At 48.2% G+C, this 23,082-nt stretch overlaps 1 protein-coding gene across 1 annotated transcript in view; it reads right to left on the reverse strand.

The window, feature by feature from the left end:
• Positions 1-23,082, reverse strand: part of CRB1 (crumbs cell polarity complex component 1) — a 156,503-nt gene that overhangs the window by 26,058 nt on the left and 107,363 nt on the right. The window contains exon 11 of the mRNA XM_075003295.1: positions 12,254-12,380. Coding sequence (XP_074859396.1) covers positions 12,254-12,380 — 127 coding nt within the window. The remainder of the gene's footprint in view (positions 1-12,253; positions 12,381-23,082) is intronic.

Here is a 23,082-nt window from a genome sequence, read left to right on the forward strand (position 1 = left end):
CTGAAATTATGAAGCATAGGAACTTGTACTTTTTCAACATATGAAAGCTGAGAGTGTCACATAAGCAAGTGTCCCCAGAAGCTGGACTGCAAACAAAACATGAACTATCATGAGACTTGTATTCAAAGAGCAAGAGCCAGCGATCTGTGGAGGATTTAGATTCTGATTGCCAGGATGGAGGCTAGGAAGGATTTTTTTCCCCAGGTTCAGCACGGCAGAGACCCTGGGTGTTTGCTTTCCTTTGCAGGCTGGGGCACAGGTCACTTGCTGTTTTGAACTAAAGTAAATGGAGGACACTCTATAACTTGAAGTTTTTACTAAAGATTTTTTTAAAGAGCTCTGCAATAGGCCCATAGCTAACTGATTTACAAAAGCGGTATGTGAGGCTATGTCTACAGGATAGCATATAGTCAATATTAAGGCACTTAGCTCAATTTTACAATGTGATTTTCTTCACTGCAAATACCAGTAGGTCGATTTTAAGGAGCACTAAGGTTGACTTTCTTGCATCAACTCCAAATGTGGCTTAATGCCAAGTTCATAATAAAAAGGTTGGATAAATGTTAGTGTGGAAGCAGCGTTTCTTTAAATTGATTTTATTGGCCTCCAGAGGTATCCCACAATGCCCAGAATGTGCACATTCTGTCTGCTTTCACCTCCCCTGCTCTCCAGGTGTGCAGGAAGTAGGAAATAGGAAGCCCAGCATTGTAATTTCATTTCTTTCTGATTACTGTAGCAATTGGATCTAGCCCTTTAAGAGAGTCCCAGCATGGAGCCATCAGGGGAAGCAGGATCGCGTTTGGGCTGGTGGGTTACCTGCCACCCCACCACACCATGTGGCAGCTTGGCTGTGGGGACCGGACAGCAGCACAGCAGACAGCAACATGTCCTGTCCTGTACAGGGTGAAGGCAGTCTCTTGCCACCAGCGCCATGCAACTGGGAGTCTAGCTCCCACTGCACCATGTTGCTAGTCCCCAACTCTAGGTGCCATGCAGCTGGTGGGATAGTTCCCACCCCACAGGGCAGCTCCCTTCCCCCACAGGCACCATGTGGCTGGCAGGCTAGTCCCCACCCCACCACACCATGTGGCTAGCCTCCGCCACACCACGCCACGCCACATGCCAGCTGTGCAGTGTGGATCATGCTTCCAGACAGCAGCACGCCCTGCATGGGGTGAAGGCTTCTGTGCTTCACATTTTCTGGGGGCTCCCCAAGTGACAGGGGGCTGGCTGCCCCCTCGGCAAATATTTTCAGGGGCTGGCTGGCCCCTGTGAGGCAGCATGCTGCAGGGGGATGGCTGCCAGCTGAGTTTAGCTGGGGGGAGCAGCCCAGACTGCACCTATTTCTGGTCTGACCCCACCACCCTCCTAGGCACACAAGTGATAGAACAATGTCAACAGGTTACAGGGTGGGGGTGGCCGTCCCCACAGAGGGCAGCCTGAATTTTCTGGTCTGGGACCCCCACTTACTAAGAAGACAGGTGACTGCACTATGTCAACTGTTCCCTCAGCTGCACCCTTTCAGCTGAGTTTAGCTGGGGGGGCCAGCCCCAGCCACACCTACTTTCTGGCCTGCCCCTCCCTCCTCTCACCAGCTGCACCTATGTGCCCCCCAGCCCTGCTACAGTACTCTCCTTTCTCAAAGCATGTGGCTCAGGGGGAGCCACCGTCTCTGCAGTGGCCTGATGGTTCTATATATTTTCCCTCGGGGGAGAATAGTTGAGTGACCTGTTGACATGGCACAGTCAGCTGGGTGCTCCCACAGCTCTTTTCCTAGTTGCATGGAGCCAGTTTGTTCCACCTGGGCAGCATGAGGATATGGTGCAGTCAGCTGGGTGCTACAACTGCTCATTCGGGTGCTTCACCTTGTGATTTCCTCCCCACTTCCCTGCATGCAATCTGGTTTTGATCCACTGTTATCATAAACAATATTATAGCATGTGGGATTGACAGTCCCCTGATGTGCTGCCTTACAATGAAAGCTGTTCTTTCACCAGGGGAAAACTAGCTGAGCAACCTATTGACGTGGCACAGTCAGCTGGGTGCTCCCAAAATATATTTACAAAGGGTGCTTAATTTTCTGAAGCCCACCATCTGTTTAGCTTTCTTTCTTTCTCCCTAGGGATTCCCTACTTTCCTCCTCTGTGAATAATATTGTCTTTCTCAAGCCACATGGATCCAGATTCTACCACTGTTTCTTTCACGGGGGAAAAACTCCTTGAGCAACCTGTTGACATGGTTCAGTGACCTCTGCTTGGGACTCCCTACTTTTTCTTCTTTCCTCCTGAAAAATGGCCGTTCGCTTTCAATGGGAGGGGAATGAGGGCAATGCACTCTGGAAAGATGAAAATGGCTGTTCTCAGGACACATTTGCTTAAAAGGTCCATAATGAGGACCTTTTAAAGACTTTCTGTCACCAGGGAAAGAGACTTCTGAAAAATGGTTGTTTGCTTTCAAAGGGAGGGAATGAGGGCAACGCAGTGTGGGAAGATGACATTACACACCCATAAGAACTTGTGGGGGCATTTTTTCCCATAATGCACCAGCGAAAAAAACCAGAAGGCTATGGGACAGAGGGAACTGTGGGATAGATTCCAACCGTGCGCTGCTTCAACAGTTGAACTTTGGCGATTTCGTGGGGACGCACTGTCGACTTTTTGGGGAGGTGCAGATACTCAACTTTGACTTTATAAAACCCAGTGTTACAAAGTTGACTGATATATTCAATTTCATTTCACTGTGTAAATGTAGTTTGAGGTTCTGTGGTCTGCAATGTGCAGGGACTCAGCCAAGATGTTCATGATGGTCCCTTCTGACCTTAAACTCTACGTGTATATATGTCTTTTTCTGCAAGCAGGGGAGCCTGTTAAATCCCTGAAAAGCCTGAGAAATCATGTGTAATTAAGTACACCCTGGTTCTTCTACTCCTGACTAATGCAGCCAAATCTTCTATTAGCTATATAGGTTGTGCCCCTTTAGAGATGACCTGCAACGGAAAGTCCTTTAAAAAAAAGATCATAAATTCAACTTATTTCATCTGATATTTATTAACTTCCAAATTTTAAAACCTTAAATATCCTGGCTATAAAATCCAATCTCCTCTGGTTTCATTGGAAAATGTGTTTGGGCAGTGGGTCTAACAGCTGCTGTAGTTCCTGGGGCAAAGTGGAAGGGGGTAGCTTGACTCTGCACCCTGGAAAGGTGGGGCCAAGGGCAGAAGGGGTGGGACCCCTTCAGTACTTCCTGGGCCATGGCACTGCCCCACTCCAACAAATAACCTCACAGTCGTGTGCAACCAGAGAAGCACGGTTGCGGCATTTCAAAGGGGCCCGGCACTCCAGGCCTCTTTGAAATGCAGGGGCTGGGGACAACTGCACCCTTCGCCCCCTAGTTGGCAGGTCTGTGTTTGGGATAGGCCCAGAAGATGAACTACATGGGCTATCACGTCTTAACAGAAGGAGATGATACATTTACACTTTAACAAACACAACCTAACGCCCAAGAATTTGTTGGGTATTGAAAGTAAATAGTGTTAATAAGGTAATGAAATACTTTTAAAATCACCTGACTAAAAATCCCTGTGTTTGTGAGTTACTCAGATTTTGTTCTCTTGGGATTTCATAATTTCAATAAATTTCCAGTCACCATACAATCTTCCAGAGTAATGACATCTGAATTTTTAAAGTCAAAACAAATGAAGACCAAAAAATACCTGTTTTTGTTTTGAGAACAACAAAAAGTCTTGTGGCACCTTATAGACTAACAGGTATTTTGGAGCATAAGCTTTCGTGGGCAAAGACCCGAAGCGGGTCTTTGCCCACGAAAGCTTATGCTCCAAAATACCTGTTAGTCTATAAGGTGCCACAAGACTTTTTGTTGTTCTTGAAGCTACAGACTAACACGGCTCCCTCTCTGATACCTGTGTTTGTTTTGCTTTGCTTCTCTTTTTTCAAAATGCATTTAGGGAAGGAACATAAAAACTAGCCCAGTTCTTCACAAAAGCTTTTGTGGGTCACTTTGTCTGAATCAACTGCGCAGTATCGACAGACACTTTCTGCCATTCGTCTCCTCTCTCTGTTACTTTTAAATTATTGAATTGCAATTTTTGTCATTTAATAGAATAGTAACAAGAAAATAGAGTAAATTTAACAGTAAAGAAGGAATTTGAACATATTCAACTATCAACCCATCTTGATGTTGTAAAGATCCTAGTACAGTAAACCCTCCAGATACGTGCAATCAAGGTGCTCATGTCTTAATTGCGACTGCTGACCCAGCCAGGACCGGGGAACCGCTCCTGTCGGGGCAGCAGCCTGACTCTTGACGCCCCTGACAGGAGCAGTTTCCTGTCAGGGCAGCAGCCACGAGTCAGGCTGCCATCCCTGACAGACAGCTGCTTGCAGCGTGGTTTCTCAGAAACCTCTGGGCAAGCAGCTGTGTGTCCCCCAGCTGGGAGAAGCTGGAGGCCGTGTGGCTGCTCCCTTCATTTCCCCCAGCTACCTGCTCCCCCAGTCCCGCCCCCTATTTACACAAAATTCTATTTACGTGGAGGTTGCCCAGACCACAACCTCCGTGTAAATTGAGAGATTACTGTAATTATTTGGACTAATTTGTGTTGTCTGGCTTAAGCTATGTCTGCCATTGTTCCCTCACTGTGGCATGCTTTGTTTGTAGTTGTTACTTTAAAACATAGTCAAATTCTAGCATCAAATACTTGGGGAAGAGCAGGGTTCTGCTTTAAATAAGGAAGTCTCAGGTGAATGCTTTTTCTAATGACATCTGGTGAAATCAAAATATCAGGCACTCAGTATATTCTGGAATTAGCAATAAAGGACACTTGTCTGGGGATGCAGAATAATGCACCTCCAACTAAATGGCTTCAGTCTGAAAAGATGCCTGATGAGCCACATACATGAAAAGGGTATTGTTATCATGCAGGAATGCTACGTTTTACATGGTTATGTAGCAGATAAGTGAAGCGTAAACAGTCAGACATCATGGTACACTTAAAGCAAATGAAAACTGTCCTCAGCAGAAAAACGAGAAGTAGGCGTGAAAAGACGAAGGCAGAAGGTTTAATTTATGGATAAAGATGGGAAAGCAATGTACACACACAAGGTAATTGAGGATACAGAAGTACAAAGAAGAAAGAGCAGCATTTCTGAGTCAGGAGATGTTTCACGATGACAAGGCATTAGAGGAAGGGCAGAAATCATTTACAATCCCATTGGATATCATAGCATTAGTGATACGTATGTTGAGGGAAAGAGCCTGAACTATAGCACTGCTATTTGACATATATGAAATGTGTAACTTTTTATGTAATGTGTAATATGTATATAATATATGGCATAGTATATATCTATGTATTTCAACATCAAGCTCCTAGGATTGAGGAAACCATATGCTGGCAATTGTTATACATGTGTGACGAGGTGGAGTGTGTGAGGATTTTCTTGGAAGACCGAGAAAAACAGCAGCAGCATGAATGGGTGATGGCAGAACTAAGAGCTACAGATACTCCTGCAGCAGTGAGCCAAGATGGAGGTAGGGGACCCCAGACTGGGTGAAGCTTTGATATGAACATCCTGTCCCAGTTTAAGGGGGTGGCTGGGGGGACATAGATGCTTTCCTTAACATCTTTGAAAAAGCCTGTGATCTGCATGGGATTCATTCTGCAGACAGGCTCCAGCATATCACCCACGTACTGGGTCCCAAAAATGTAACTCTTCTACTGGAAGCAGTCAGCAGCAACCAGGGCCGGGTTCAATATGTTAGGGCTCCTTTTCATCCATCTAACACAGAACTGGCTTGATTCCCCACCCAGTAGCCTGGGAAATTTACACACCCTCTTGGCGCCTTGGAGAGGCAATGCTTCCCCACTCGCAAGCGCAGAGTCTGAGTGCAGAAAAGAAACTTTTAATGAAAATGGAATGTTCAGACAAGTGTGTGGAGTACAAGCAGGGAACTCTGAACTGTTCAAAGAAGCCCTGCTAAACAAGTTTAGGCTGACCAGAAAAAGTTCTGGCGGTCACAGAAGGCCCCTGGGGAGACGTACCTGGAACTGCTCCTCTGGCTGGGGTCATATGCCTGCTAGTGGGCTAGAAAGGAACTGACTGAGGTGATGGTGTTGAAGCAGTTGTATGAACTCTTCCCTCCAACTTGAAAATGCAGCTCATCAACCGGAAGCCAAAGAACCTACACAGTGGAGGGCAGCTGGCTGAAGAGTTTATAGCCAGCCACTCCATGTGTGAGGGGGAACCCCAGATGGACCAATTCACAGGATTGCAGAAGGGAAGCAGCCCTGGGACCCTGCAGATGGGGTGCTCACGTAAGCCCCTCACCCTTCTGAGGGGGACAGCTAATACCAGGGTGGACCAACCAACCCAAGGAAACCAATGGACCCTGATCTGTCATCCTGTGGGCAGAAGGGCCACAAGTGGGCCCAGTGCCCCAAGTTCCCTAACAGGCTAAGCAACCAGGGGACTCATGGGGTTAAATGGGTGGGGACCCAACTGCAGGACGGGGAGGCTCGCCTGGCAGGAGGGGTTGGCAATTTGCCCTTCGCTTGGGAGGAGGCAGCCCCTCAGGCCAGCTCCTCTGGGGGCTCCAGAAGCAAAGTTCTTGGTTTACAGAGTGGGTGTAGGGCTGCCTCTGCCAAGTAAATGCCTCGGCCTCTGATGGTGGATAGAAGAAGGTCGGGGGTTCTGGGATAGGGGTGTGGATGTGATGCTGGCCTGGCCCAATGTGATGGCACCAGATTAGGTGATGCCCAACTATCACCTGACTTTGAGGGGTACAGTCAGAACCCTGTTCCGGGTGCCCATGGCAAGAGTGTATGTAAAATAGGGAAATAAGGAGGGCCACAAAAAGGTGGGGGTGCACCAACATTTGCCTGCTAAGGTGCTGGTATACCAGGAGAACTGGCCAGATGACGCCCACAATGCCCTAGAAAAAGCAAGGGGTGCTCTGGTCTGCGGGAGGGCACCCTGCCAGAACCACAGAATCCTTCCCCAGGACACAAGGGACCCCAAAAGCCAGGCTTCCTTGGCCAGTGACCCTGTACACAGGCAGAGAGAGGACACAGGTTCCCATCCCTTCCCTGACTGTGGACTACCTGGCTGAGTTGTAAAAAGATCCCCCCTTGCAGCAGCTGAGGAACCTGGCTAGCTTCAGCACAGCCCAGCTCCTAGGGGAGGGCTGCAGTACATGCTGGCACTAGGGGTGATCCAGACATCCTTCAGCCCTTGTGTGGTGCTGGTCTCCCAAAAGAATGGGTTGATCTGTTTCTGTATGAATTATCGCAAGCTCAGTGCCATCATCATGTTTGATCCTAGCCCATGCCTAGGCCTGATGCCCTCCTTAGCAAGCTGGGGGAAGCTCACTACCATAAGCCTCACCAAGGGCTACTCATAAGTGCCATTAAATCCAAATGCTAGGATAAAATCTGCTTTTATCACCCCTTTGGGGCTTTATAAGTTTCTAGTCCTGCCTTTTGGCCTCAAAGGGGCGCCTACCACCTTCTAGTACCTCGTGAACAAGCTGCTGAGTGGGATGGAGAGTTTTGCTCTGGCTTACTTCAATGACATTTGTGTCTTCAGGCAAATGTGGGAGGACCATGTGTCGCAGATCAGCCAGGTACTAGACTGGCTTCAGGGGGCTGGGCTGACTATCAAAGCAGGGAAGTGCAAGGTAAAGATGGACGAGGTAGCCTACTTGAGCTATAAGGTGGGACGTGGCTGCTTAAAGCCAGAGCCAGCTAACCTGGAGGCCATCAGAGATTGGCTAGTGCCCCAGACTAAGAAGCAGGTCCAGGCCTTCACTGGAATAGTGGGTACTACCAGAGGTTTGTGCCTCTATTAAGCTCAATTCTAACTCCATCACTAAATGTGTAAGAAGGGTAAGCCAGACAAGGTGGTCTGGACTGAGCACTGTCAGTGGCTTGTCTGTTTGCTGAAGAAGGCCCTGGTCGGGGCCCAGTGCTGGTAAGTCCAGACTTTGACAAGCCCTTGATGGTGTTTACTGATGTATCAGATGCTGGGCTGGGTGTGCTACCAATGCAGGTGGACAAAAAGTGGGAGAGACACCCCATTGTACACTGCAGCAAGAAGCTGCTGCCCCGGGAGCAGAACTTAGCAGCCATGGAAAAGGAATGTCTGACCATGGTGTAGGCTCTTAAAAAGCTGCTGCCATATGTGTTTGGGCAGCACTTCACTGTGTACTCTAAAGGCTCACTCCTAACCTGGCTGCATCAAATGAAAAGGGCCAGTAGAGGTAGAGCCTGTTCCTGCAGGATTCTGACGTAGAGGTGGTCCATATTAAAGGGAACAACTATGTTATGGCTGGTGCCCAATCACACAGGGAGGGTCCAGAACTTCCTTGTGTCACTGGCTAAGTGGCCCCTCTTAGTTTGCTCTTGAAGTGGGAGAGATGTGACAGAGGAGTGCATGAGAATTGTATTCCCCTGGTTTATTCCACAGATTGCATGCGTTTCCTACCGTACTATAGTAACATGAGAAGGGTGCTTGGCATAGCATCAATGCATAGTTGGTGATGGAAATCGCTGTGATAATGTCTCACATGTACAAAATGGGCCTCCTAGGCAACTAGGTCACACCCTTCTTCCTCAGGACCTAGGACAAAAGAGGGAGCTGGGGCCTTGCTGGTTTGAATTGGAACTGGGCAGCTGGGTTGGTGGAATCTTGGCTGACTTGAGAGGAAGGAAGGAGGGCCACGGCCCCAGCGTGGGGACCCTTTCTGGGTCCTCTCTCCCCAAAATGGATTGTACAGACTGCTTCTGGTTTCTGTACTAACAGGTCTGTTCTATGCTGTGATCCTGGCGACTAATAAACCTTCTGTTTTACCTGCTCAATACAAGTCACATCTAACGGTGGTTGGGTTGCAGGGCTTTGTAACGCCCACACGATGCGACAACATGTATATTTTCTTTGGTGTGCATCTGGTGCATTTTAAACACAGTAAACTAGAAGCAGTGATACAAGATGCATCTCTCTCCCCAGCTTTACTTGTTTCTTAACAGCAAACTGAAATGAAGTATTGGAGGTAGCTTTGTGGCATAATGTTCAGCAGACTTTGCTATGCAGCAAACCACTTAATTATGCACTTAACTTCCATTAACTTCAAAGGGATTTAAGGAAGAACTAGCTGGAAAACCAACATTTTTTCCAGTGAGAAAATTTTGAGCAAAATATCTTGGTATTTTTAATCTAAAAAAATTTCAGCTTTCCTGCTGGAAGTTTCAAAGTAAATATTTTTGTTTCAGATTAACACCATGAAAAAGATGGCTATTCATTTTGTCTTGAAATATCAAAATGTTTTCAAAACAAAAAAGCAGTCCAGTAGCACTTGCACTGCTTTTTTGTTTTGATAGTATATAGACTAGCACAGCTATCTCTCTGTTACTATTCAAAATGTTTTCAGTGCTTGGTTTCAGTAAAGCAGAAAAAACATTTTTAATGAACCAAAATGAAAATTGCAGTTTGAATTGAAATTTCAACATAAGATGTTTTCTTTTTCTTTTCAATTTCAAGATGTCAAAACAAAATGACATTTTAAGTGAAAATGAATCAAACTATTTTTGTTTTCTTTTGTCATTTTAAAGCCAACACATTGTTTCAGACCTCAGTGTTGGTTGCAAAGAAACTTTTCATTTTGACATTTCCTTCAGGGAAATCGAAATTTTGGTCATATTTGTCAGTTTGTTGTGAAAACTGCTAGTTTCAGTAAAACCAGATTTTTCAGCAGGAAAACTTTCCATAACATTTTTATTAATCAACTCTAATTTAAACATGTGCTGAATGTTAAGTATGTGCCAATGTACTTTGCCATGTTGGTGCCTTAGTTGCCTGAGTTTAATACCAACACTTTAACATTTGCTTGCCCCATAGTCTAAACTGGCTAAAAAGCATAACATCCAAATAATTCTATCCTGTTCTAAAATAATCCATTAGTATACATAATAGAACATTTAGGGTTAATGTTTTCAATATTGTTACGATAATTTCATCCCCAACATGGAACAGATTTTATCATATTCTATTCACAGAGTGTGGTGTATGTATCTTAAACAAAAGATAGGAATAAAACATTTTTACAAGAGATCAACCCTAAATTGCCTCAGACATTTCTTTAGTTAAAGGAAGATGATAAAGGAATTACCTTTGCATAATACAATTATTATATGGCAATGTATTACACTTAAGTTTTCAGACCAGGGCAGCTCCTTGAAACATTAACATGCTATGTGTAACAGAGACTAATAACAGTATTATATGCATGCATACAATAATGAATAAAACTGGAGAAAGAAAGTCAAGTGTCAGGATGGGCGTGTGATGCATGTGACACTCAGACTATGTCTAAATGGGGTTAAAAACTATGTCTCAAGATTAGGCTCTGAGACTGACAAATGGCAGTGTAGACTCTTGGGCCCAGACTAGAGCATGAGCTGTGGGACCTCATCGTGAGTGTGGATAGTCTCAAAGCTGAGACCAAACATCTAAACATCAATTTTTAGCTCCTTGGCCCTAGCCCTCCTGTGAGGTCTAGTGAGCTGACCCAAGACAGCTGCAGGAGTACTGCAGATCTTTTATCTCTATGCTCATGTACCCAATGCTGCTGTCTCTCAAAGCGCAGAGCCTCAGAATGTAACTCTGGCTGCTCGGCATACTTAATGAAGATCTCTTTCCCATACCTCTGCCTGCATAGCTTGTAGCTTATTAATAATGAAACACGGTGCTGTAATCAATTAACTCTGGTGAATGGTGAGCGCCAGGGCACTACACAAAGGAGGGTGTGCTAATGTAACGAGTAATAATACTCAAATAATCTATTGCACAATTCATTAGTGTATCTGTCATGTAAACGCTCCAGTCCAGAAAGAACAAAGTACGATATGAACATATTGTCCCAGATTCAGCCAGGTACTTAAGCAAGTGATTAAATCCCACTGAATTCAACTTGCTTGTATGTTCGATTCTAAGTACATGCCAGAGTGCTTTGCTGAATCAGGCCTGATCTATAATGGTGAGCAATATTGTGGACTTCATCTTCATTCATTAAAAAATAACAATGCACAATGTATTAGTGATGTGAGTTATTAATTCCTGAAGTGAAAAGTAAGCATATTGCTTCGGAATTATGTATTAAAGTATAGACATGCTAAGTCCAACAATAACTTATATCTATTTAACATGATAGCAATACTACAACTAACAAATTCTACCTCTGTGATTGAAATATAATATTCTAATTGGGCCTTCAGTTAAAATGAACAAATACATATGACAATGTGTGTGTGAAAACCACTCTCTGGGGATTCCTAGAACAGTTGGATTTTGTTTCAATCAAGTTATCTTTATTCAAATGTGAAGCACAGATAGTAGTGCCAGTCCTTCTCCCAGTGAAGTCAAAGACTTTTGATATTGATTCCAACAGGATTAGGCCCAGTATTTCACCAGTAGCCAGTCCAAACTGGTGTCACATTGTCCACTGATGTCACATACCTGATTTTACAGACACAGAACCAAACTACTAAATCAACATCAGTGAACAAAATTGTGTGTGATATGTTAGGCTTTTAAGGGTCTGATTTAACTAAACAGGATCTTTGCTAGTAACTTCAGTGGAGCAAGGGTTTCATCCTCAGCACTTAGCGCTGTGTCAGGGACTAATCCTATGCATTAAACTGCAAGCCTCTGCACCATGCATTACATCAACAGAAGTGGAAGAAGTCTGTATTTTCAAACTGATATGCACTATCTACTAGCATCTGCTGCAAAAATAAGCAAATGAACCAAACCAGAGTGAAAATTACCCATTAACAGGTAAGAACCAAGATCTGACGTTTGTTTTGGAATGTTCTGTAATAGCTCTTATTTTTACACAAAATAATATAAAGAAATGTGATGCTATCTAGAAGTTTAGCTCCTGCATTTAAAGCTATACATGGGAGAATTAATTATTTAAATAAAATATTTTAATATATTCAAAACAATAGTAAATGATTTTTAGAATATGGTTCTTATTACTATTCTGAGTCCTAAACTGCTCAGTCAAGGCATCTTCCATTTTATTTCAATGAGTTTGAAATACTGTGTACAGAATGCTAATAATCTTCCTGTTCACCCCATTCAACTGCTGGATCATCATCCATTCGCAGAATAAGGTAGGAGAGAAGCTGAAAGAGATTCTGCCACAATAATAAGGAGACAAAAAAGGAGAGGTCGCTTACATCTACCTCACAGTGGTCGCCGGCATAGTTTATATCACAGATGCACTGGTATCTGTTAAGTAGATTTTGGCAGAGACCTCCATTCAAGCATGGATCAGAGTGGCACTCATCAATATCTGTTTCGCACCTACAGTAAAAGACCAAAAACACTAAGTGACAGTGATCACTAGATATTATTAGCCAGATAAGATTTACAGTCACTCAGTGTCCTGCAAATAACAGACATTAGCTATCTGACTAGTGACACTTCCATCTCTGATGCCTTGTGTTCTTTTCTCATATAAGTAGGACAATGGGAAATCCCATAATTGATGCTCGCATTGGCACTTAGACATGTAAAATGAGCACCTGTGACTTACGCTATGTTTACACAAAGTTGAAAAACCTGCAGAAGGTGGAGGGTTCTGAAGCTTGGTTTCTAGCCAAATCTGACTGTCTACACAGCAATTTTTAATCCTGAAGCCTGAGCCTGATTTGTCTGAGACAGCTATGCCAGGCCAGCCACGCATGTTTTATCTGTAAGTAGACATATGCTTAGAACCTGGTTTTGATTACCACAGGGAGAACTGTGCTACCTTGCTACCTCCACTCCTTTTGATATATGTGAGAGTTGAAGGCACTTTTCATCTTGAAGAATTGGGTCCTGAGTCATGCAAACACCAATTTTAATAGATTAATAGAACTCAGCAGAGACCATTGTGATCATCTGTTCACAGGTCTGAAGTGCCTATGTGCGCATCCAAATACCTATTGCCTATTCGAAATCCCATTAGACTCCTAATAGCATACTTCCACTGGTCTAATTGAGGACCAATGCCACGAACTATAACATGTCGAGTGTAGCAATGTATCAGATTTTAAAGGTTTATTTAAATACTATTTAGTGTTTTTAAACAATAGTATTATAAAATAAAGGATAGCCCAATTCTTGTAACAAGTAATTTATTAGCAAGATGAGGTGCATAAAGTAATATCTTTCATTGGACTAACTTCTCTTGGTGAGAGAGACAAGTTTTAAAGGTGCACAGAGCTCTTCTGCAGGGCTAGAAATATACTCAGAGTGAATGTCTGCACTGCAGATTAAAACATGTACCCGGCCCAGGAACATGCAGACCTCAGGCTAAAGGGCTGTTTAATTGTCGTGGAGATGTTTTGAGTCATACTGCAGCCCAAGCCTCAGTGCTTACACAGCAATTAAACAATTAATTAGCCCAAGCCCAGTGAGAATAAAGTGGCATGGACCAGCTGCAGGTTTCTATTTACAGTGTAGACCTATCTAGAGTGTCACAGAGCAGGTTCAAGGTGTGCTTAACTTGTGTTAAAGCGAGTGACATGCAACTTGAAGCCGCTTATTTCAGGAGTTTCCTTTACAAATTTAAGGGACCATTCAAAGAGACATGACCCATTAAAATCTCTCCAGTCACATGAGGAGAAGGCTGGGTGAGGAATTTACGAGGGTTACAAATTATTGTAACAAACCATAAATCCAGTGTCTTCGCAAGCACTGGCTTCCACTTTTCTCCAGGGGTGCTCAACCCCTAGCATTGCCCCCCCAACCTGCACCTCTTACACACCTCTTCCATGCTCTGCCTCTTTTTGCTGAGCTCCCTCTGATGAGCATCCCCTTCTCAGTCTCTCCCATAGCTCCTGCACAACACGGAAAGTCCAGTCTGTGGTCAGTGGAAGGTGCCAGGAGGAAGGGGAGGTGTTAATCAGTGGGGCAACCATTGGGCAGGCAGCACTGGGTCTGGGTGTGGGGGAGCACACTCCTCCCTCTACCTCCAAGCACCAGTGGGATCCTAGCACCTGCTTATTTTTTCCATGGGTGCACCAGCCCTGGAGCATCCCCACAGTCAGCACTGGTGAGTGTCTCTGCTGATTTTAGTATCTAGCAGAATTATGAATCTGAGCTCGCAGACTCATCTTGTGAAGCTATGATGCAGATTTCCTTTGAGGATGTGGAGTGTGAGGTCCCAGCAGAGTAATCACTCCATGAGAAGTGTTCTCCCACAGATGATACGGAGTTTTAAACCTTTTATCATTTTCTGTGTCAGTGCAGTCAATGGTGTCATGACTGTCTTGTTTTATCAACAGAGTAGATATTGGGTCATTTAGAGCATTGGATAAGTTCCCTCACAGTCTGGGATGGGCATGTATGGGACTCATGGATCTTAAAAGATGATGTGTGGGAAGTTTATGGTAACAGTGGAGACATGTCTAGTTTTTGCATATGTAATTCTGGCAAGGTGTGACGCCTCTTTGATCTGCTGTGTCCTGGTCTTTAGGGAACTTGCTGCTGCTGTTGAGCTTAGATGGTTGTTTGTAAGCCTCAAGAGGAGTGCTCTTTCTGGATGTGATCACCATGGAGTTTGGGTTCTAACAGTTTGCTGATTCCCTCTGAGTTCTAGCTGGGGTGGTAGGCGACAACCAGAGGTGTGCAGTGGAGGGATTGTATTCGTTTATAGAAGCAGGTTCTCTTGGGGCATCTGGTGAGCCCATAGCTGATGTGATCTACTTCCCTGGTGGAGTTCCCTTGTTTGGTGAAGGCAGTTTTTAAGCATTATAAGATTTATATCTCTTTGGAGCCTATTCTGTGTATCTGAGTGACTGGCTGCTGACAGAGGTGGACAAGTTGTGGTGGGAGCATGCAGGATCACATATCATCCCCACACCCAGCAGCTGGTCTAGGTGGGGAGTGGAACAGCTGAGGTCAGAAGCTCTTCCAGATGGCTGGGAGAGTGCCTTTATGCAGCACAACAGCTGTCTGGGAGACTGCCTGGAAGTGGCAGAGAGAGGCTGACTCTCGTTCAAGGTTGGCTTCTTGGGACAGGGCTGAGTGAGCCAGAACCCCTCCTTCCACCACCATCACCACACCAGCATGCTCTGCTCTGTCTCTGGAAGCCTAGTCTAAAGAGAGAGTAGACTGCAGTTGCCACTCTTCCCCATTCACAAGATGAAGTTTCCCAGGCCCGGAGAAGAGACTTTGTGCAGCTCAAAAGCTTGTCTCTATGACCAATAGAAGTTGCTCCAATAAATCCACTTTGTCTCTCTTATATCTTGGAACCAATATGGCTATAGCAGCTGCATATACCACATGTTATTGTTAAATAAAAGACTGAGCCAGGAATAACTTTTAAAACTGAAATTACAACTTCAATATTTTTGCTGAGGACAACCTACCAGACTTAATAACATCTGATTAGAAGAGATGGTCTATTCCTGTTCTATTTCTGTCTCAATTACTAGAAGATGTTCAGTTCAACCAAAGTCATGTCCAGTTGCAAACATTCATGTCAACAAGTTTTTGTTTGCATAAACATTTGGGGAAGGGCTGATTTTCATATCAAATAATTGTATTTAAACTCTAACTTATCTAAAATCTAAATTCATCCAATCAGATACAGAAAGAATACCATCCGAGTTAGAGTATCCAATTACAGCTGTCAAAGATCTGAAACAAAAAATGTTCATTAAACTAGTTGGCATATACATAGGAATACATATGAATTTGTAACTACAAAAAGAAATAAAGATTGGTTGACACACAGGGGAAAGAGCCACAACAGGGGAAAGAGGAAACACAAGTCCTTTCATCAAGTTGAACATTCCAGACTAAATTCGGTGAATTATTTGTTTGCACTGAGCAGTTTGACCAGCTGTACAGAGGAGTAACTTGTCCATCTCCAGCTACTAACAACCTCTTTCTTTTGGCCTTCACTCAAAGTCCATTGCGTTTTGTGGAAAAACACCCACTGATTTCTATGGGTTGTGGCTCACGCCATTTCTTAGGGATTGGTTATACTTTTAAAGGAAAATACTAGTAACATCAATCCAAGCAATCAGAGAGATTGTGGTTTTTACCCCATTATGTGACACATTTTAAATTTGTTCTCATAAAATAAGTCTTGTGTGCTTTGTCTGATATAGTTTACTGAACATCTTCTAGAGAAAAACACTGCTTGTTTACCTTACACCACTTTCAGAATCCAAAGACAAAGAGTAAATATTGTAGCAATTTATATTTTAAAAAGAGACTAAAGAGTAGAATGTCTCATTACAGAGGTATGTTACCATGCAGCATGCTCAGTACTGAATCACCTCTCAGTAGTAAAACCCTGGGAACCATAAAATAGATGGCATTGCCAAGCAGTGGGTGTAGATATAAGGAAGGACTCTCATTTCCAGAGCTTTAGCTAGCAAAATGCCTTGGGGTGGAAAAAAGAAGGAAAAATCACTTTCCTTCTACCTTCAATCACCAAGAAAAATATTCTCCACAAAACTGCTTGAGACAATTTTTCTTATTTTCTTTTCCAAATCTTCTGGGGTTGGCAGGCGGCCTTTTTGGATGTCTGACTTAAATATTACAGCACAGCAGCAATGGCCAAGTGCACTCTGCATTGGGTGGGCTGGAATTTTTCATTTTATCTATCATTTACGACATACTGCAATGATACACAAAGTCAGTGGGCATTAAAAAGTTAATGAGAGATGGAGGAACCTTTCCTTGAAAGCCTTTCTGAATGTGCTAAGGCTGCATATTGCAGGCTCATTGGGCCTTTGGACACTATATGCTACTGAATTAATTTTCATAGCACTGAGAAAGAGAGAGGGAGTCATATATTCTACCTTCTTCATGTGGTATTTCTTCTCTTGCTACATCTGAACTCGTCTGCCCCAAATTAGGACAACCTTTAGGGGATGGGAGCATGTCTTCCTCTGTATGGCATCTACAGCAATGATGTCCTACCCCGTCTTGACTGAGACTTGGTCTACACAAGGAGATTAGTTTGAATGTAGGTGACTTTATAAGGAATCAGTCCACATTAGGGTCCATTCTCTCAATTTGAACGTCTCCTAAGGTCGACTTTTATACTGCTGCTTTTCACAAGGATTAACAACAAATTCAACCATGGGTCATTGGCCTTAGGGTAGTATAGATGGAGTGCTGCGAAATTCAACATTCTTGGCCTCCTGAATGTGTCCCACAGTGCCCCAGTGTGACCACTCTGCCCTTTGCTTTCAGCTCCACTGCTCTCCAGGGCTACGTCTACACGTGAAGCCTACATCGAAATAGCTTATTTTGATGTTGCGACATCGAAATAGGCTATTTCGATGAATAACGTCTACACGTCCTCCAGGGCCGGCAACGTCGATGTTCAACTTCGACGTTGCGCAGCCCAACATCGACATAGGCGCAGCGAGGGAACGTCTACACGCCAAAGTAGCACACATCGAAATAGGGATGCCAGGCACAGGTGCAGACAGGGTCAACGGGCGGACTACCGCTTCCGGGGCAACAGCTAGCCGCTCCCTTAAAGGGCCCCTCCCACATACACTCAGCCTGCACAGCACGCAGTCTGAGGAGCCATAGGCACACAGACCCCGGGCGCCGCAGTCATGGACCCCCAGCAGCAGCAGCAGAAGCAGCAGCAGCAGCAGCAGCAGCAGCAGCTGCAGCTAGAGGTCCAACCAGCCCTCCCGGCAGGAGCAGGGCTTGCCCTGCTCCATGCCATGTGGGAGGCAGCTGAGTACCTTCTTGCCCCAGGGGAGGAGATGCCCCCAGGGCAGCAGGGCTCAACCCCTACCCCTGCAGCACCCCGCTCCACCCCCCGCCTCACACGCCGGCGGCTGTGGAGCTACCCCACCAGCACCGACTGGTGGGAGCGGCTGGTGCTTGGGGAGTGGGACAACGACCACTGGCTCAGGAACTTCAGGATGAGCCGGCAGACATTTATGGAGATGTGCCAGTGGCTCACCCCCGCACTCAGGCACCGAGACACTGCCATGCGGCGTGCCCTCCCTGTGGAGAAACGGGTCGGCATCGCTGTCTGGAAGCTGGCCACTCCAGACAGCTACCGATCCGTGGGGCAGCAGTTTGGTGCCGGAAAGGCCACCGTCGGGGCTGTCTTCATGGAGGTAAGAGAACCCACAGGGGGAGGCCAGGGCAGGGCAGGGGGGCCAGAGCAGGGCAGGGCAGGGCAGGGCAGGGGGGCCAGGGCAGGGAAGGGCAGGGCAGGGCAGGCCAGGGGGGCCAGGGCAGGGCAGGGCAGGCCAGGGCAGGGCAGGGCCACGCACACCCTGCTCACCCCTCATTGGGGCTGTCCCATGTGCTTTCTCTGCAGGTCGTGCGTGCCATCAACGCCATGCTCCTGCACAGGCTCGTGAGGCTGGGGGACCCACATGCCACTGTCGCCGCCTTTGACACCCTGGGCTTCCCCAACTGCTTCGGGGCTCTGGATGGGACTCACATCCCCATCCGCGCCCCGCATCACAGTGGAGGACGATACCTCAATCAGAAGGGCTACCATTCTGTCGTCCTGCAGGCCTTGGTGGACAGCCGGGGACGTTTCCAGGACATTTACGTGGGCTGGCCTGGCAGCACCCACGACGCCCGGGTTTTCCGGAACTCGGGCCTGTGCCGCCGGCTGGAGGCGGGGACCTACATCCCCCAGCGGCAGATCCCTCTGGGGGACACCACCATGCCCTTCTGCCTCATCGCAGATGCGGCCTACCCCCTCCGGCCGTGGCTCATGCACCCCTACACGGGCCATCTCTCCGCTAGCCAGGAGTGCTTCAACGAGCGCCTGAACCGTGCACGCCAGGTGGTGGAGCTCTCATTTGGCCGCCTCAAGGGACGCTGGCGATGTCTCCTGACCCGCCTGGATGCGGGCCCCAACAACATCCCCCAGATTGTGGGTGCCTGCTGCACCCTGCACAACCTCGTGGAGAACAAGGGGGAGACCTTTCTGCAGGGCTGGGCCGCGGAGGCCGGCAGGGCACACGTGCAGCCACCTGCTGCCCTCAGTCGGCAGGTGGACCCAGAGGGGACCCGGGTCTGGGAGGCCCTGCGGGCCCACTTCGACCAACAGGCCGCGGGGTGAACTCTGCCCAGGCCCCCTACTGCCCACCCCTTCCTCCCCCACACTCCTGCCCCAACGCCCACACCATGGAGCACCCCACCGCCCCCCCCCACTTGTCCTGGACAAATGACAGCACGAACTTGTGGGTGAACGTAAACTTTTTTTTCGTCTTTACGAAACTTTTTTTTTTGTATGTAAATAAATAAATATGTGAAACACAAACCAAAAAGGAGGGACAAACATTCAACCAAAGCCAGATGTGCACAAATAAAACAATACAACAACAAAGCAAAGAAGTGTGCGCCATCAACAAAAAAGAAAAGCAGGGAGGAGAATGGGGAGAACTATTTACATGGGGGGGACGGGGCAAACGGGGGCACCAAAAACAAACAGTCAAACTATATACAACAAGGGGGGGCCCACGTCCCGGGCCCCTTGCCCCTAGAGCCCAGCACTGGGCGTGCCCGGCCGGGAGCCCCGCCGTGCCTGCAGTCTGGTCCGCGGCTGGGTGGGAGCGGGTTGCACAGGAAGGTATCGGCGCCGGCGAGTCTCAGGTGGCTCCAGGGGTCCCTCGGCGCTGTGGCCCTCGCGGTTGGGTGGTGGGGTGACGGCGGACGGCCCGGTGACGACTGGAGCAGCTGGTGGTGGGGCTGCAGGAGCGGGCGTGGCGGGCGGTGGCTCGGCCGGCGCAGCATGGGGGGGCCAGGTAATCAACCAGCTGGTTAAATGTCTGCATATAGGCCCCCCATGCCTCCTGGTGCCAGGCCAGCGCCCGCTTCTGCAGCTGGAGGTGCTGCTCCGAGACCTCCAGCTGCCGGCGGAGGATGGCCAGCAGCTGGGGTTCCATCGCCGCCACCGGTAGTAGGCGCGGGGTCCGCCGTCTTGCCCTCCGCGGGGCCGGTCGTTCCTCGGCCGAGGGGCTGCCCTGGAGCGATGGTCCCGGAGAGCTCTCCGGGACAACTGAAGCCTCGCCGGCGCTCTCTTCCGGTCCTTTGGATGGTGCAGGTGCAGGTGCAGGACACAGGAGAGGACGGGGGGAAGAAGAATGGAGACAGGCGTTAGTGTGGGCCCCGAGCCATGGCCTTTGTCCCCCCCGCCCTGTGCTGCAGGTTCCCCATCCCCGTCCCCGGGAGATGCTGCTGTGATGGATGGGGTTCAGGGGTCCCCCTGCCCTGCACCCCGTCCCCTGGTGGGAGCGACTCTCACTTCACCCCGCAGGGTCTGAGAGCAGGAGAGGTTTCTTAGGCCACAGATGCCCAGTTTCTCCCAGGAGTGACAGCACCAGCTGTCGGAAGAGACAGTCCTTCCAACCCGTTGTGGGGAGAAGACCCCAAGGGGGGCCCCTCTGGGATGCAGCTTTCCCCCTCCTCTGGCTGGCTGCCTACCAGCTCTCCCTTCCCCTAGCCTCTACCTGTGGCCCCCGCACTCGCTCCCCAATTCCAAGCCAGCTCGGCTCCTCTCTCCTGTTTGTTCAGGGCAGAGGTGTGACCTGCCAGCTGTAGCGCCAGGATCCTCCTTTGGCCCTGGGAGCTCCTCGGCTCTTGTGGCTCATATGTAGCCTGAGTCTCCCTTTGGCACTCCCACCACTCCATCACATGCTGCTGCTGCTGCGGGGTGTCCCACCCCCTCCTCCCGGGGGCCCCTCAAGGTTCTGCTCCCCCCTGGCCCAGGGATGGGGCATGGCACTGTCATGCAGGGTGGGGGGGGCAGGGGCTGATGGCTGCAGTGCTGTGAGGGCCATGGCCCTGGTGTCCTTGGGGCCATGGCCATGTGAGCGTGTGGGGGGCCCTGGACACATCCCTGTTACCCCCGCCCCTCAAGCCAGGGGTGTCCACCAGAGAGGGGTACCTACCTGTGGGTCCACTCCCACGGTCCGGAGATCCCCGGGGTTCGGAGGCCCTGCTGCTGCTCCGGGATGGCAGGAGGAGGATCTGCAGGCTGGATTCTGCGGAGGAGAATCCCCCCTTCTCCTCCTCCTCCTCCTCCTCCTGCCGCGATGTCCCGGGGGTGGGCTCCGGGGGGGGCCCCCGGGGTGCGGGGCTTGCCTCCGGGTCGGACTCCGGCTGCAGGGCCTGCTGGGCCTCGTCAGCCGAGGTGTCAAGGGTGGCCGGAGGGGAGGAGGTGTGCCGGGAGCCCAGGATGTCCCTGAGCTCCCTGTAAAAGGGGCAAGTGACGGGGGCGGCCCCAGATCGGCTGGCCGCATCCCGGGCCCGGGCATAACCCTGCCGCAGCTCCTTCACCTTACTCTGGACATGGTCCGGAGTGCGGGCAGGGTGACCCCGGGCAGCCAGGCCGTCGGCCAGCCGAGCGAACGCATCCGCGTTCCGCCTCTTGCTCCCCATTACCTGGAGCACCTCCTCCTCGCTCAAGAGCCCCAGCAGGTCCCGCAGCTCGGCCTCCATCCAGGAGGGGCCCCGCTGCTGCTTCCCAGACTGGCAGGTCTTCTGGCTGGGCTGGCTGCCCTGGCTCCCCTTGGGGGGGGGTCCCCTGGGGGCGCTGGGGGGGCTGCTGGATCGCCATTGCCACTGGCTGTCTGGCTGAGGGCTGTGCAGGCTCGCCGCGTATGCAGGCAGGAGCCTGCACGTTGCCTCAGCTTCCTGCACAGGAAGGGACGGGGAGGGGACCTTTAAGGGGCTGCTCCACGCGGCCACCAGTGAGCTGAGGGGCTGGAGAGAGCGTCTCTCAACCCCCCAGCTGATGGCCACCATGGAGGACCCGGCATTTTCGACGTTGCGGGATGCGGATCGGCTACACTGTCCCTACTTCGATGTTGAACGTCGAAGTAGGGCGCTATTCCGATCCCCTCATGGGTTTAGCGACTTCGACATCTCGCCGCCTAACGTCGAAGTTAACTTCGAAATAGCGCCCGACGCGTGTAGCCGCGACGGGCGCTATTTCGAAGTTAGTGCCGCTACTTCGAAGTAGCGTGCACATGTAGACACAGCTCAGGTGTGCAGGAAACAGCTTAGGAAAACTTGAATGTCACTTCCTGTTTGGCCAGCAGATCAAGCAGCACACCTCAGCAGCACATCTGGCAATGAATTCACAGGGTTGCAGATGAGCTTCAGCATGGAGCATACAGGAGATCCAGGACCTCATTGCTGTGTGGTGGGGATGAATCTATGTTGGGAAAGCTGTGGAGCAGCAAAAGAAGTGCAGACATATATATGCAAATAGAGCAGCTGATCTCACCAAAAGTCAGGAGCTTTTTGTAACATTGGATCTCATCCCCTCATCCCAGGACATTTCGCAGCCAGACCCTGATGACAGGGAGGCACTTCTGGTGAGTTCCCACTTTTAATAATTCTACAAGAGGGTTAAGGGAATTGAGTGATCTGTGATGAGTGCTGTACTTACACAGCCTGGACCCCTCTGTAACAGCTTGTTAATACATCTGGAGATGGAGCATCGATCCTCCTTGCACATCTCCATAAAGCTGTCAGACAGGTGCTCTTTGTGTTAAGAGGGAGCTGTGACCAGTATGTTAGGTAAGAAAAAAAGCAAATTCATCCCCAGTTGAAGTAATTGGTGTTACACCACAGCTGAATGTGACCCATTGACTGTACTTTTGTAGAAGTCAAATTGCCTTGCTTTTAAGCCCTAAAAATCATATTTAGCAAACAGAGGATTAAGTTGAGCAAATAACTGATTTTTCATTCACTAGCTGAAACCACAAATTGGGGAAAAATGTTTTGTCTCAAGCAAATTATTTTGTTCAACCCCAGACATGTTGTTCCTTTCTGAGTTTTTTTGAACCCTTTGTAAAACATAAAAATTAGGCAAATTTCAAAAATCAATGGCGTTTCAAAACAAAAAATGGGAATGCTTCTTTTTAAAAATATCCAAACAAACAGTTTCAGAAATAATTTCAGTTGACCTGAAGCTGAATTTTTGGCAAATAACATGAATCAGAAATATTTTGCCCAGCTCTGATTGTTCATTTTGAGTAGCCAGAGCTCTGTCACTGCT

This window comes from Carettochelys insculpta, chromosome 9 (genome assembly GCF_033958435.1).
Source record: "Carettochelys insculpta isolate YL-2023 chromosome 9, ASM3395843v1, whole genome shotgun sequence".
NCBI lineage: Eukaryota > Metazoa > Chordata > Testudines > Carettochelyidae > Carettochelys > Carettochelys insculpta.